Source organism: Cucumis melo, chromosome 6, assembly GCF_025177605.1.
Source record: "Cucumis melo cultivar AY chromosome 6, USDA_Cmelo_AY_1.0, whole genome shotgun sequence".
In the NCBI taxonomy this organism is placed as follows: domain Eukaryota; kingdom Viridiplantae; phylum Streptophyta; class Magnoliopsida; order Cucurbitales; family Cucurbitaceae; genus Cucumis; species Cucumis melo.
In genome coordinates, this window is record NC_066862.1 from 2,534,744 (window position 1) to 2,549,262 (window position 14,519).

The following is a 14,519-nucleotide window of genomic DNA, read 5'->3' on the forward strand; positions in this document are numbered from 1 at the left end:
TTTTAGAACGAGAAACTTTCTTGTACAACAAATATCAAGTTTCTTCCCAAATTAAAATAAAATCCAGATCATGCAAATATAAAGAACAAACCAAAAAGAAAACCCAATAAATTATACACTTTTGAATAACCACTCTAACCTAAAACAAATATTGTATAGTTAGGCTCACAAAAAAAAACGAGGGAAAAATACTTGCTTGAACAAAGGAATAATCGTTCTTAAGATATACACGTTTTGTTATTTGAATTTGGTTACTATAAGAAATGAACATTTTAAGGCAAAAGTTAAATGTGAGTTAGGTTAGACGAGTTAGGTTTCATACTTATATATATAACCTCGTTTTATTTTTAGATTTGTTGTGGGCTCCGCAACTTATTAATGTCATTTTACGTCTTTTCTCAAAACACGTTATAAGTGATTCATCTAAACAAAATTTTAATTTAAAATAATTTAATCATATCAACTCTTTACTTTTATCGAAAGATCCAAATAATAATACTTTATAACTATATTAAAGAATCATATTGAAATTTATCTAAATATCAGAATTCGTTTAGAAACAAGCAATCAATATAATGATAAGTTTTAATTAAGGTTCAATTTTGAAAATTAGTTTTATTTTTATCATTAAATTTTATAACTTATTCGAAGAAACGTTTCCTTCCATTTTAAAATTGTTCCAAAACATACCATTTTCTTTAAACGAAGATGAAAACTAACCGAAACAATATTTACACTTTGTAATTTGTCGATTTTTTATTTTTATTTTTGACATTCAAAATATTTGGTATAATTTAAGATTTTTAATAAAATGTATAAAATTAAGAAAGCCAATGCAATTATTGAGACAAAAATCCTCTTGTTGGATTGGGTTCTAAAATATCTTGACACTCTTTTCTTTTTGACATTCAAAATATCTTTCAATATAGTCAGTAAAAAGGACCATATTATTGTTGAATTTATTTAACTTTTTCTCTTATAATATGAACTCTATATTTTCCATATTTTAGTCAAAATTCTTACAAGTAATAGTTATTATGATATTAAATGCTTAACAAGTTTTCATTTACATCACCATTAATGTGTTTATATTCCATTATCTGACTAAGAACACTATTAGATAAAGTCTTATACCATACTCAATATATATATATATATATAAAAGAATTTTATATCGGTGTGGTATTTTGTTTGTATGGCGTTGCTTAAATTTAGTATCGACAACAAAGTAGCTCAAGCTAAGTAATGATGATTTGGGTACATCAAATGAATAACGAAGACTTCCATGTATGTGTTATTATTCTTCTTTGAAGTTGTTGTAAAAACCGTACGGTGGGTCCAATATGTCGAAGGAGGTCTCTATCACCTCAACTTCATCTTTTGTCTTTCTTGTTTTCTGTCGAGTAATCAGCTGTAAACCTCAACCCGATCTTGTAAGCTTATTGAAAGCGATCGTTTTCATTTTGAAATATACAGTCTAGATGAATACGTTAAAGTAAAATGAATTTTGTAAAAATATTCTTTTCCATTTTATATTTATACTCTATTATACATTTACTCTCTTTACCATATCACTAAAAAAATGATATTTCAAATATTGAGAACAAGTTGTTTATATCTTTCAAATATTTTAAAGATAAATCTTTTTTATCTTTAGAATATTTATCTTAAACATAATAGTTTTTTTTTTTTTTGTTAATCTCCTTGTCATTTTATCAATTCAAGATCCTATTTTTCACCGTTCTCTCAATATTTTACCATCTTAAAACTATATCAATTGATTTGATCTAAAATTGGCGTTAATAATTCACGAAGATTCAAATAGATTGAAATTGAGAAATTCAATTAGATATCATCACTCACCTAACCAAAACTCTTTTGACGAACACAATCGATCAAAAATTTCTCAATATTTTCGAAGTACCAAATATACTTTTGGTAAATTTGTCTTTATAAATATAATAAATAGAAAAGAATAAGAATAAAAGAAATATTCAACTCATGATTCTAATTTTCTTTTAAAAATAAATAATAAATTGAAAGAGTAATTTGATCTTTTAAAGTGGAAATTAAACTCATTGCAATAATTTGTCACTCCCCACTTTGGCTTGAAAAAGCCAATAGTTGTTAAAACGAACTAGTGGGATAAGCCTTTCTTTTTAATTTCCATCAAACAACTGCACCTCCTCTATTATTGGTTTGTGTACTCCCAACTTTAAAACACAAGAAGACAGATCTATAATGTGGACCCAACAAGTTATAGAAACATTACAGAAAGAAATTTATCCAATCCACTTCATGTTATTTCCTTAAAATAAACGTCATTCTCTTTACCACAAAATTCAACGAATGCTACGGTGAATAAGTATATAGTAAAGAGATTGTGATTGAAGGAATAATTCTTGTGTGTGTATTTCTTTTTCTTTTTGCCTAAAACTAATACGAGAACAACACACTTTATCGAACTATTTGTAGTCAATCAAATAGTTACATACATAAAGTTGTGAGAAAAGACACAGACTTTTATTAAAAGTCTTTAAAGAAAAAGACACAATTTCCAACTTTACCTTTTCATCTTTTACTAACATGAGATATGGTTTAAAACTCATCCATTGAACTCTTTTATTCTCATAAGTATATGTTGATTACTGCAACTTAAAAGACTAGATTATAAATAAATAAAGGAATCTTAGAAAATTTGTGTGTAATTTCACAAGAAGCACTGAGCAATTAATGCTTTTTGGGGCAACTTTTCAATTTGCATCAATCGTCAAACATCAGCCGAATTCGAATATTTCAATTTCAAATAACCCACCTTTTGTTGGCGGCTTACACATTGTTTTTTTTTTGGAGATTAAAAGGAACTCATTTTTGTGTTCAACGATTGTTAAAAATACGTTTAAATTTTAGCTTGTTAGGTATGAAAGACCCACCAACATATGCTACACTAAACATGTAACTTGGACAACAAGATTCATCTACTCTTTAGGGTTTATTCTATTTCGGCCTTTGTAGTTTTCCATGTAATTCTAATAAAACTTATATGTAGTCTACAATTTCAATAAAAATTTAAAATTAATTTCGATCGAAATTGTTCTATGGTAACATGAGAGGGAAGGGATAAAATTAAGATAAAAGTTTGTAGAATAAAGTTAGCACCAACGTATGGGACCAAAAATAGAAAAAATAAATAAAGAAAGAACCATATTGATAGGATATTTGATGGTCTCTTTTAAGTTTTATATGTCGTCGTTTAGAAAACTAAAGTTGGGACCATATGATCACAATTTGGTTTTTGATTTTCTAACTTTTTAAGACTTAGATTTGTTTTTCATAAAAAGACAAATGTAAATTTTTCCTTATTTGGAAGGATAACAATTGAGTATATGCATCATCGAAAAAGAAAAATTATAATCGAACAATTGGATGGTAGCAATGCATTTAATTATTTTTCATTTGAAAATGTCTTGCTTTTTTTTTTTATTATTATTCGTTAAGGTTTCACATAGAGTACGTTTTTTCAAGGAAATTAGAAAGAAAAAACTAACAAAAAAATTTATTGTTACCGAAGAAGCCGTATTCTATTTACTGATTCTGAGTCAAACATGGGTTTTCCTTGATATGTATAATAATTCCATTTCCATCAGATTTGTTCATTCATTTGCCGGCGCATTCGAGCTCCCCATGACATATTTTGTCTCAAATCCTTCTCCATACTTCTTCTCTTCAATTCCGAAATCTGAGCTTCCCAACTGTTTCTCCATCCACTTTTCTCCGCAACTTCCTGAATCCAATATCAAATTTGGAAGATTGAGTATATGAGATGATATCATATGAAAATAGGAAATCAAAAGTTTGCAATAGGATTAACTCGAATATTTGTTAGACTCGGTGGAGGAAGAAAAAATAAAGGATTTCTTACAGATTTGGCAGAACACAAGAATTTAATGAAAACGGAAAGAAATTAGGTGAAAATGTTGAATGCAAACAGAAAAGTATGGAAAATTTAGAGGTTTACAGTAACGGAATTCCATATTTGGAGTCGATACCCAGAAAGTAGTAGATTGACCAACACTTTTCCGTTTCTTAATCATAGAACAAATCACTGAATAACCAATGGTAAGTCCTTGTTTAAACGTGAACAGTATCAGTCACTACCAATCATACTGCGTCCGTATAAGATAGTCGGAAGAACCAAAAAGGAAAGACGAAAAGAAGAATTAGGCGTCGGAATAAAACGACGTTTCCTTTCCTCACTCTAGAAATTCAAAATCAAAGAAACATTGAGACTAAAATTCTTCACTGATTCTAATCTCTATGGATATCATATGAGAAATTAAAGACGAAATCACTTTAAAAACAAGGGCAAACACAAAAGGATCGCAGGAGAATCCAAAATCCGCTAAGAATTAAACATGATTATCCTTAAAATGCCGAAAAAAGAAAGTTGAAATCGGTAGAGTGAACTCATATAATACCTCAGCGGCGTCGTATCGTCTCCTAGCAGAGAACGCGACTTGAAGCCCTCCAATCATATCTCTATCATACAGCGCTCTCCTCCTCGGATCTGATAATGTTTCATAGGCCTCCTGAACACGAATAAACATCTTCGTATATTCCTCCGCACCGCCTGGCGGTGAAACGTCCGGATGATACTTCCGAGCGAGCTGCTTGTACGCGCGCTTGATTTCCGCCAAGGATCCGGACTGAGATATGCCGAGCAAATCGTAGAAGGAGCCTTCGGCGACCTCGGAGGAAACGAATCCTTCGTTGAACGAGGCCTTGGCTCGAATTGAAAGAGACGGCAAGCGCGTCGAATTGAATGGCGGAGTGTGGGGAAAGAAAACCCGAGATCGGTAGCCGGAAATTGGTCGGCGGGCGGAAATGGTAGGGTTAGAAGGGATGTAGAAGCGTGAATCGCTCCCTGAAAAGGTGAAATCGGAACACTGCATTTCTCTCTGTTTTTCTCCGTCTATCCTCCGTTCTATGCTTCTTTCGCTATTTATACGAGACGTCCAAGGCTGAGTCATTTGTACGGTGCTTCGTTTACAATTAAATATACGTTATCCTTTTCTATTTTTCGTTTTTTTTTTCTTTTTCTAATTTTATCCACATTCCTTAAATTTATTTTCTTTTCCTTTTTATAAATTAAAAAACAATTTTATTTTTTAGTACAACAATTCCATATATGAAAAAAAAAATCAATTTATTGACAGAAATTATAAATTACAAATTTAAGTGATAAACCGTTCAAATTAAAATGTATAAACTAAACAATAATTATAATTTACAATACTTTTAGAAATAATAAAAAAATTAAACAATAAAAAAACATTTGACTGTACTATTTTCAATTATAAAATTTATTATTCAACTATTTAGGTATTAGTAAATTTTTTAAAAAATAAAGTAATTAACTTAAATAATTTTAGGTTTTCTTTCTATAAATTTTAAAATCCATACTATAAATTGTAGGTTATGTTACATGATAATTCAAATCTAACATATTTTTTGTTGACTCATTTTATCATTGTCCTCAAATTCATTTATTATTTTATTTGTTTTATATCGTATAGTTCTATGGAAGATATATGTCTAAATCCTAACTCATGAATTTTGACACACATTTGCACGTAAGTTAAGAAAAACTATATGATAAAGATATCTCTACCCAACCATGCATATATGACTTAAATTAAAATATGCATATTTCATAGTCTAATAATTCTATACCCATTTGCCAAAAGGGAAAAAAAAAAAACCAATAATGTAATGGGTACGGTAGTTATTTAGTTTTTATAAATTAAAAGTCTATAAATATTAGCTTGTTTTTATTTATTTTTTCAATAATTTAAAAAATCACGCTAAGTTTTGTTAAAAAAAATGGAATATAAAATTTTAACAGGAAATCAAATCGTTTATCTAAAATAGATGTAAAATATTGTGTAAATCAAAAGGAAATTAATAAGCTTAATTTCAAATTTTAAGGTTCAGTTTGATAATGTTGCATGTCGATTTTTGTTTTTGAAAATTAAACCTATTTTCTTTTATTTTTTTCATGATTTGTATCAATCATATATAAGTAAAAAATAAACGAGATTTTAAAAATTAGTTTTTAGTTTACAAAATTGGACTTAGTTTTTTAAAACAAAGATATCAAAGTCAAAAGATTTATGGATGGGTTTTGTACTTATAGGCCTAATTTTTAAAAATAATAAACAAAATATAAGATGGACATTAATTTCTTGTTTTTTAAGCCTTAAACCTATATCTTTTTAATACAATTTTCATATAGAACTGAATCGTTGACAAACATTTTAAGACTATAACGAGTTTTTATAAAATAATTTTTTTTTCGAAAGTTAACTCGAAACGAGTAAAAAATGATAATAAAACGAGATTGTTACCTATATGACCAAATTGAATGAGACAATTAAATTTAAATCTATTGATTGAATTGAATATATTATGAAAAGCCACCATGCATGACTATTGCCTCAAAATATGGGTCGCAAAAAAATTAAATAATATGCCTAGATATTGATGTTTAAGTTTATTATTTATTTACAAAATATTCAATCAAATCTCTTTATATGCTCATTCAAATCTTATGCCCTAATAAACTAATAATATGAAGTAAAAGTTTTCTATTATTGGTTATGGTCTTGTCTTTGTATTTTCTAGCATCAATTAGGACAAATTAATGGGACAAAATTATAATTGTTTAAGTTAAACGTCGTGTGATATTTAAGCATTGATTAGATTATAGTCAAATTATTACTGTTTCAATCTTTGGTATGTATTAATTTGTACGATAATAATGTGTCGTTTTGTTGTTGTTTTTGTTCTTATTGTAGTTTTATCGAAAAAGTTGGTGTGTATATTGTTTTTTAAAAAAAAAAAAAGAAAAGAAAATTTCTTTATGTATAAAAAAGAAACTATTTACCGATCTGAAAAAAAAAAATCTTAAAGAGGCTATAAACCATAACTCGATACTATATTTTATTAAAATGAGTTATATTGATTCTCTAAAAAGTTAGCCGAGTTTTTTTTTTTTCAAAAGATAAAGTTTGAATGATGAGTAGTCCTATAAAATATCAATTATAAGAAAATAAAACCGATGCAAGATTATAAACTATAGAATAATGAATTTTGATTTGTGATTTTGCGTAAAAGAAATTAAATGCAATTAAAGGTCGGTTTATATATATAAGTTATAAATGTCGTAAAAATAATTATAAATGTAGTTTTCATAGATTTTCGAAGAACGTATTTTATTGTATTTTAGAATTTTTATTGTTGGAGTTTTCTTTAAATTATATATCTGTAAGTTAAAAGGATAATTCCTCTATTTATAGATTCTTCACCACGCAAGTTTCGTGGGTTTAGTTGGTCAAATACTTGGGCAAGAGGTCCAGATAAATTGATCTTGAACTTAATTGACAATTTTATTATGGTTTTAGGAATTCCAACGTTGATACCACATTAAATCAAAATATTTTATTTGATCAAATGGTTACGATGAAAGTACGTAGTATATATCATCGAAATTGGTCAACTTAGGTTTTCGATGTCACTGTACGTGATTGATCCAAATTTTCTCATTTTACAATCATTTTTCTTCAAATCAATACAATGACAATGACGACAATAATAATAAGTTGAGCTAAACTCAAGTTGAAAATTTAAAATTTAAATTTTAAAATTAAACAATAATATAAAAATGGCCACAGGCATATTGCTCATCAATACATTCAGTTAAGCTAAGTTCAGTCGAGAAATTTGATATTCTAAGTTAAATAATCCTGCTGTCTAATAAATAATTACCCTTTTATTTATCATAAAACACGTGTCAAAATTTGGTTGGTTCTAACATTTGAGATAGCAATGTTCACAAAGTCTTTATTAATTAACAAAGTTAATGAAGTTAATTGTTTTTTTCTTTTATTGATCAAATCGAGTTGGCCACGTCAAAGGGGGCAGCTCGCAGTACAACATTTTAATTGGTATTTATAAAGAGAATGCTATCAATTAAAGAAAAGAGAGAGAGAAATAGTGGATGACAGCTGAAGTTTAAAGTAGCATAAGATTTAGATACAACGAACCATTAAAATAACGTCATATAATACTTTCAAAATACTATGAATTTGAAGTGTGGAGTTAGCTCGAGATATCATCCATTAGCTTTTTCCATATAGCAGGAGTTCGGTGGGTTAGAGAAAGGAAACTTATCTCGAATTTAAATAAGGATGTGGATAGGATATGCATTCTACATCTTGTTTGTTGTTTTTCTTTTTCTATTTATTTTCATTTTCGATCTCCAAATCTCGTAAATTATTCGCATAGAGTTCATGTAAATTGAACAAAAATGGGGTATAGATATAGATAGATACTAATACAGTCTAAATGATGGCAAACGAAACAGCCACGATGATAATAAAAGATCTATTCAACTAAACAATTTAGTAATTAACATGCAAAAGTATCATAATTAAATGAAATTAGGTACTTTCCAGTTCCTCGAAATCTCTCACGAGCTCAAACCGGAGACCACCGCTAGGATTGACCTACTATTATTCGGATTTAGAACTGGGTTGTGGAACCCAGTAAGTGAAGGAAATTTTTGAGAGAGAGATGAAAATTGGAGGAACTTTGGTTAAGAGAGAGAGGTGGAAAATTTTGTGAAAATTAAATCGTGTTTCGTGAGGTTGAATTTGTGCTGATGTTGATTTTGATGGATGTCGTTCGATTTGTTGATATGTTTTTTTGATGAATTATATTTTCTTCTTTCAATCCTCATTATTAACTTACCGAGTAACACACATGTCAAGACGTTATTGGAAACTTGTTTAAATATGGCAAACTCAACAATAATCAATAAGCTCAAGTTTTATACCATTCACTAATTAAAATGAAAACAAATTTTGGAACCAACAATAAAAATAAAAATCAATAGTCAACGCTTATCTACTTCATGAAAATCAAGCCAAAAAAAAAAAAAAAACTTAAAACTCAAAATACATTATCTTCAAAACTCAAGTTTCATACTATTCATTGATTAAAATGAAAGCTAAATTTAGAATCAATGGAAATAAATAATTAAATAAAAATAATAATCAACACTCATCTACTTCTTCAAAATCAAGAAAGAAAAAAAAAAAAAAGAAAACTCAAAATTCAAGAGTTTTGTGAATAATTAGGTGGACAACACAAAATACTTAAATATATTTTTTAAAAATAATACCTACAATTAACAATAGAGTTCAGTGCTAAAACGGACATAACTCAATTGTGTTATTTTCGAAATAAGAAAATCGTTCATTGATTTAAATATTTTAAACTCGTATATCATATTTAGTTTCTAGGTTAGTTTATTATCTAATTTTAATTTTTTTTTATTTAACATTTATTACATTTTTATCCTAAATTTAAAATTTTTGTTCGTGTTTATTTCGATCTATCGAAAAATTTCGTCGTTTAAAATAAATTTTTAAATAAAGAAAACCAAAACAAAAATAGTTTATTAGAAAAAAAGAATTTGAATGTTCAATTTTGATTGGCCAAAGTTCAGGTTTGACGTACAAGCCACAATACGCTACAATACAGCAGATCACAGCTCTGTGTTGTCGTCTTCGTCTTCCCATTCTTGCTGTGTTTGCTTGTCTGGAGCTTCGTGTGTCGATCACAATCCTCGCAACCTTCTCGTTCGCACTGTTCATTCTCATCCTACTATCTGCGAGCTGAATTTCCTTATCCCTTTTAACGAATTCGAACAAAAGTATCTCAAATTCGTCAATTCTTAAACTCTAGAGTGATTTTGGAGCATCATCAAATGCATCTTCAAGCTCAAACTCTCACCAATCAGCTCGTACCTTCCGTTATTCCTTTAAAAGCAACTTCGAAATCCCCATTCGCTCACCCAAACGCATGCCGTTTCCGTGGAGTTTCGTATCGGGCTCTGAAATGTTCTGTTGCGACGATTTCCGAGTCGGCCCCGACGGAACTGCGGAATGTGAAGCCGTTTCCGGCTGAGGTTTCGAGGACGATCATGGAATTGTCTTCTGTTGGAACGCTTTCTTCTTTGAGCCAAGAGGGATGGCCTCTTGGTGTTGGCGTTCGTTTCGCTGTTGACCAAGATGGTACGCCTCTTTTGAGCTTGAATGAATCTTTGCCGGAGTTCTCTATCGATGGGAGGTCCAGCCTCCATGTTCAGGTTATTCATTCTATTGGGTTACTAATGATGATGTAGAATTTTGTGTGGATAGATACATCATATGTCAAGGCTCCAATTGGGGTTTTGAGAAAATGAAAATGAAATCTCTGAAACTATATAAGTTGGCTTCGTTTTCTTTCGAACTCATGAGTTGAAAGTTATCTTTGCATTAAAGGAATGTGTAGTATATGCTCTTATAGTCTATTACTGTACATTGAAATGTTTTCCAAACGATGTAAAACCGCTCATGTTTGCCATTTGTCTTTTGAGCAGTTGGAGCAGTGTGGATTGCGGACTCCTCAGTGTACAATTCAAGGAAGTATTGGAAAACCAGACAATCAAATGGTTTTGAAGGTACAAATTTCTCAAATTGTAGGATACAAATTCCTTTTAGCATTTTGGACCCTTCAATCTCAACGGAGGAGTTTATTTCCGTGGAGCTATGCGCACTTTCAACATTCTTTTAGCATTTTTGAGGAACTCAGATCTTACTACCTGACTGAGTTGTGGCTTAGCCACTTAGCTAGCCAGAATTGTGGTCTCATTGTTTACAGTGGCGGAACTATTTGTTCATCATGTGACTAGAATGCTCTAAGCCATTAACCAACCTATACGATTGTGCATTTAACAACAAATTATGCTTATGATGGGAACAATACTATTTATAATGTTCATATTTTTTTATGCATGACTTGGTCCAATACTCAAAGAGAGCCGCCAGTTTGATGCCTTTCTGGATCAGTATAGAAAATTTACAAGATATCAAATTTGCGAGGACGATAATATGTTGATTGGAAACCTTTTCCTAAGTCCTAAAAAATGTTGATATGCCTTTTAACCTGTACATTGCCGAAGAAATCCTCTTCAATGTTGTTGACTCCCCTAAAGTGGGGTTGAAAATGGTAGCTGTTAAAGCTGTTATCCTAGGGTGCGAGGTTGAACTTCTCATTTCATACCAGTGGAATGCCTTTGGTGGAAGGTCAAAGAAACTAGAATTGTGGAATTCAACTACAAGAAGGCATTTGTAGAAGTTGGATGGACTGTAGGAATTCAAAAGGAGGTTGTTTTCGCTAAATTTTCCTGAAAAAAGAGGAAGGAGGTCGCTTAACCAAAATTACCTATAAAAAAGAGAGGTCTCTACTCAAAGTAAAGATATTTTCCTTTTTTTAGGTGAGCGAGGAAGGGTTGATCATTTAGGAAGTTGAAACACTGCTTTGAGAAGCCTCTAGAAGGCAGGATTCAAGACAGGCAATCTTAGAGAAATAATGGCTACTTAGTACGTGACTTTGGAGTTATCCAAGAGTTAGAAAAACATCGAGGAATGAAGTGGTTACTAGCATTTATGGTAAGGAAGAAGTGGTGGTTCACAAAAGCTAGGAAATGTATTTTTGTTTTTGTTCTTTTTTTTTTTTAAAGCCTTCGGTGGAATATTACAAAATTACTTGATCATATATTGACTTTTCAGTAATAGAGTTAGGAAATGATGAAAGGACTTCTTCCGCTTGGAATCACATCTGGGTAGGAAAGCACTTGCTGTCTTGTGGCTTCCCTCGATGTTTCAAGGTGGCCTGGCCCAACCTGAAAATGTCTATTCTCAGGACCAATAGGAAGATAGCACCAAATGATGGAGAGTTCTAGCAGGAAGGTAGAGGAGGAAAACGAGAAAGAGGTTTGGTTCAATTCTGCGTAATGTACAGCCTGCTAGTTTGGAGGACCAAAGGAGTTGGGGATTACATCCTTCGGATGCATTCGGTAAAATTGCTGGGAGCTAACTGGATCGCTTTTTTTTCTACCCAGTGCAAAGATAAAACTGAATTATTTGGGAAACACAATGCTAAAAGAAGCTAAGATTTCTGCCTATGGACCATTGAGTCATGTAGTAAATACTGGTGATGGATTGCAACAGCCTGCCTGGTTCTGAGTCGAAGCCATTGTGGTGTTATGCATGAAAAATGGGGTGGATCAAACAAACTTTTTCCTTCATTGTTCCACTGGCTCCTTCAAGCTACACATACACCCAAAATATCATCTTCACTTGATATTCTCATCCCTTCTCATTCTGGAACTATGAGATATTGAGTGTTTTTCAAATTTTTGTTATCTTCTCATAACTTTTGAACAACTCTCTATTGAATGTACATGCATCGATTATATTTATGGCATTGGAAATGGTATGTTGTTGTTCAGTACTATCCTTATAGGATTGGATCAACTCTCTATTAAATGTTCAATGCCACGTTTTTCAGCGACTTCATACAACGTGGAAAAAGAGATTTGGAGAAGACGTGAAGGAAGATCTTTTGTATATTGTTGCTGTGGAGAGGGTGCTTCAGATAGATGACTTTGGGGAGGTACAGACGCCATTTTCTGCACTTCTTTTAAAATTAATTTATTTAAATGCAGTGTGTAATCACTAATCAATGACCGGTTTCATTGCAATAAAATGTAGAAATGTTCGTTTGAATATTAATCTAACATTTTATATTGATTTTAGGTTGGTGTTTGGGTAAACTCTTCAGATTATAAAACTGCAAGCCCAGATCCTCTTCGAAATTGTGCTGAAAAGCTAGTGGATGAGATAAACACAAACAACGCTGAAGATGTTAATCGATTTTGCAACATATATGCTGATTTGAACTTACAGGTTAGCAATGAACCTCATTTATCTATACAGTCGTCTTCAACATCGTATATGATTCTAAACTTAGTAGGAGATTGGATTTAACTTTTAGTTTATTTCTTCTCTAGCCTACTAACAGCAGACGGAGCCTCCTTGATCTTTTCCTTTTATTCTTCTGAAATATTTATCACTCTACAAGGCTAGAGGAAAGGAAACCACCCATATTAGAATCGAAGTCATCTGTTCCACCTGTCCCCCTCTAATAGAGTTGATCCCCTCTTCAATCACATCAAACTGCAGCTCAGCAACTATTGATTTCCATAATTTTGCATCTCAAGTCATTAGCTCTATATTTTGAAACCTGACATTCTTATAAGCTGATAACTTGTTATATAATATTGATACAGTCCGAATCTTGAAGTAAAACAATCGACTTTATGAATGGACTTGCTCAGTTTTCTCGAATATTTTCGTTATGAGGAATCTTTATTGGTGAATGTTGAAATGATGGAATATCTGTTTGGATCTACTGTGGGATAGAACTTATAAGTTGGATTTGAACATTCCTTCATTTTTGAGGCGTAAAAGGATTTTTATGATGTATTAAAAATTTAAAATGATACTTTTATTGAGACTGGTTTCGTGGTCATGTTTTTTTATTCTATTATTTAATTTCTTTAAAAAGGCTTTGTTTCTTATAAAAAAAAGTTACATGTATTGAGAATCTGAGATATCTTCTCAAATATCTCACTTTTCTCTCTCACCATTTCTGCAATTTTCACTCTTCTTCGTTTTGCTTGACAGTTTACAGAAGCAAAACTGATATGGGTAGATCGGTTAGGCTTCGACGTGCGCATATTCTCTCCTCAAAATGGGATATTTGAAATCCGAATTCCATTTCCGAGAGAAGTTACAGATGAGAAAGGTGCAAAGTCAACATTTAATGGCATGTCCCAACAAGCTTGGGAGGTGGAAAGGAATTTTGTGGCTCCAGATTTTGAGAGAGTGAAGCAATTCAAGATGATAAAAACCATTGCATAGTGTATAGTAAAACTTTTATCATTTATGAAAAGAGCTTGAGTGTTGCTTTAAGGTGTGAGAACGAGAAGCTTAGTTATGTCCTAACCCGTGGTAGAACTGAATGAATATCTTGTTTTCTATATTCAATTTTTCTTAGCAATATTTGAGATTTGAAATGTGATTTTGATGGTCTCTAAGCTTGTTTTGACAAAAATTAAATTACGTTATTAGAGTTCACCAGAGAGTCCTTATCGAGGCACTATTGAAACCTGAAAATCTCGTCGACAAATGTATGCTGCTTTTCTGTCTTTGATGCAATTCACATCCTTAGGAGAGGAGTTAGGAGAGTATCAATCGGCTTTTCTTGAATAACAAGTGTGTTTAAATTTTGGTCAAGAAGAAACAAAACCTGTTTGTATACCATTTTGTAAAATTGGTATGAGAGGAATTTACTAAATTGATTGCTTACGATAAAACCTATCAAACCCAAAATTACAAAACCTATTGTATTCTTAATTGTAGTCTTGTCAATTATGATTGTATGGTTAGTTGTTTTTTAAAAATTAAATTTTGTTCAAATCATTTCTATGAAAATTATATAAAATATATTTCAAAAGCTATTTCGTTTAAAACTTAGTATTTTTTAAAAGTTTAATAAAGTTTTCA

The 14,519-nt window shown here is 30.8% G+C and overlaps 2 protein-coding genes across 3 annotated transcripts; one reads left to right on the top strand and one right to left on the bottom strand.

The window, feature by feature from the left end:
• Positions 1-3,427: 3,427 nt before the first annotated feature.
• Positions 3,428-5,011, bottom strand: LOC103483465 (chaperone protein dnaJ 20, chloroplastic-like). Its single transcript, XM_008440105.3, has 2 exons — positions 4,479-5,011; positions 3,428-3,784 (listed from the first exon to the last, which is right to left on the bottom strand). The coding sequence occupies exons 1-2, from the start codon at positions 4,950-4,952 to the stop codon at positions 3,644-3,646; spliced, it is 615 nt and encodes a 204-aa protein (XP_008438327.2). The 5' UTR covers positions 4,953-5,011; the 3' UTR covers positions 3,428-3,643.
• Positions 5,012-9,609: 4,598 nt separating this feature from the next.
• LOC103483466 (glutamyl-tRNA reductase-binding protein, chloroplastic) lies at positions 9,610-14,045 on the top strand. Of its 2 annotated transcripts, none has more exons than XM_008440106.3 (5): positions 9,610-10,213; positions 10,487-10,567; positions 12,460-12,564; positions 12,708-12,857; positions 13,638-14,045. In XM_008440106.3, the coding sequence occupies exons 1-5, from the start codon at positions 9,833-9,835 to the stop codon at positions 13,872-13,874; spliced, it is 954 nt and encodes a 317-aa protein (XP_008438328.1). In that variant the 5' UTR covers positions 9,610-9,832; the 3' UTR covers positions 13,875-14,045. The 2 variants fall into 2 exon arrangements, with proteins under 2 accessions (XP_008438328.1, XP_008438329.1); XM_008440107.3 differs by lacking the exon at positions 13,638-14,045 and adding an exon at positions 12,962-13,275 and having other exon boundaries at positions 9,631-10,213.
• Positions 14,046-14,519: the final 474 nt, after the last annotated feature.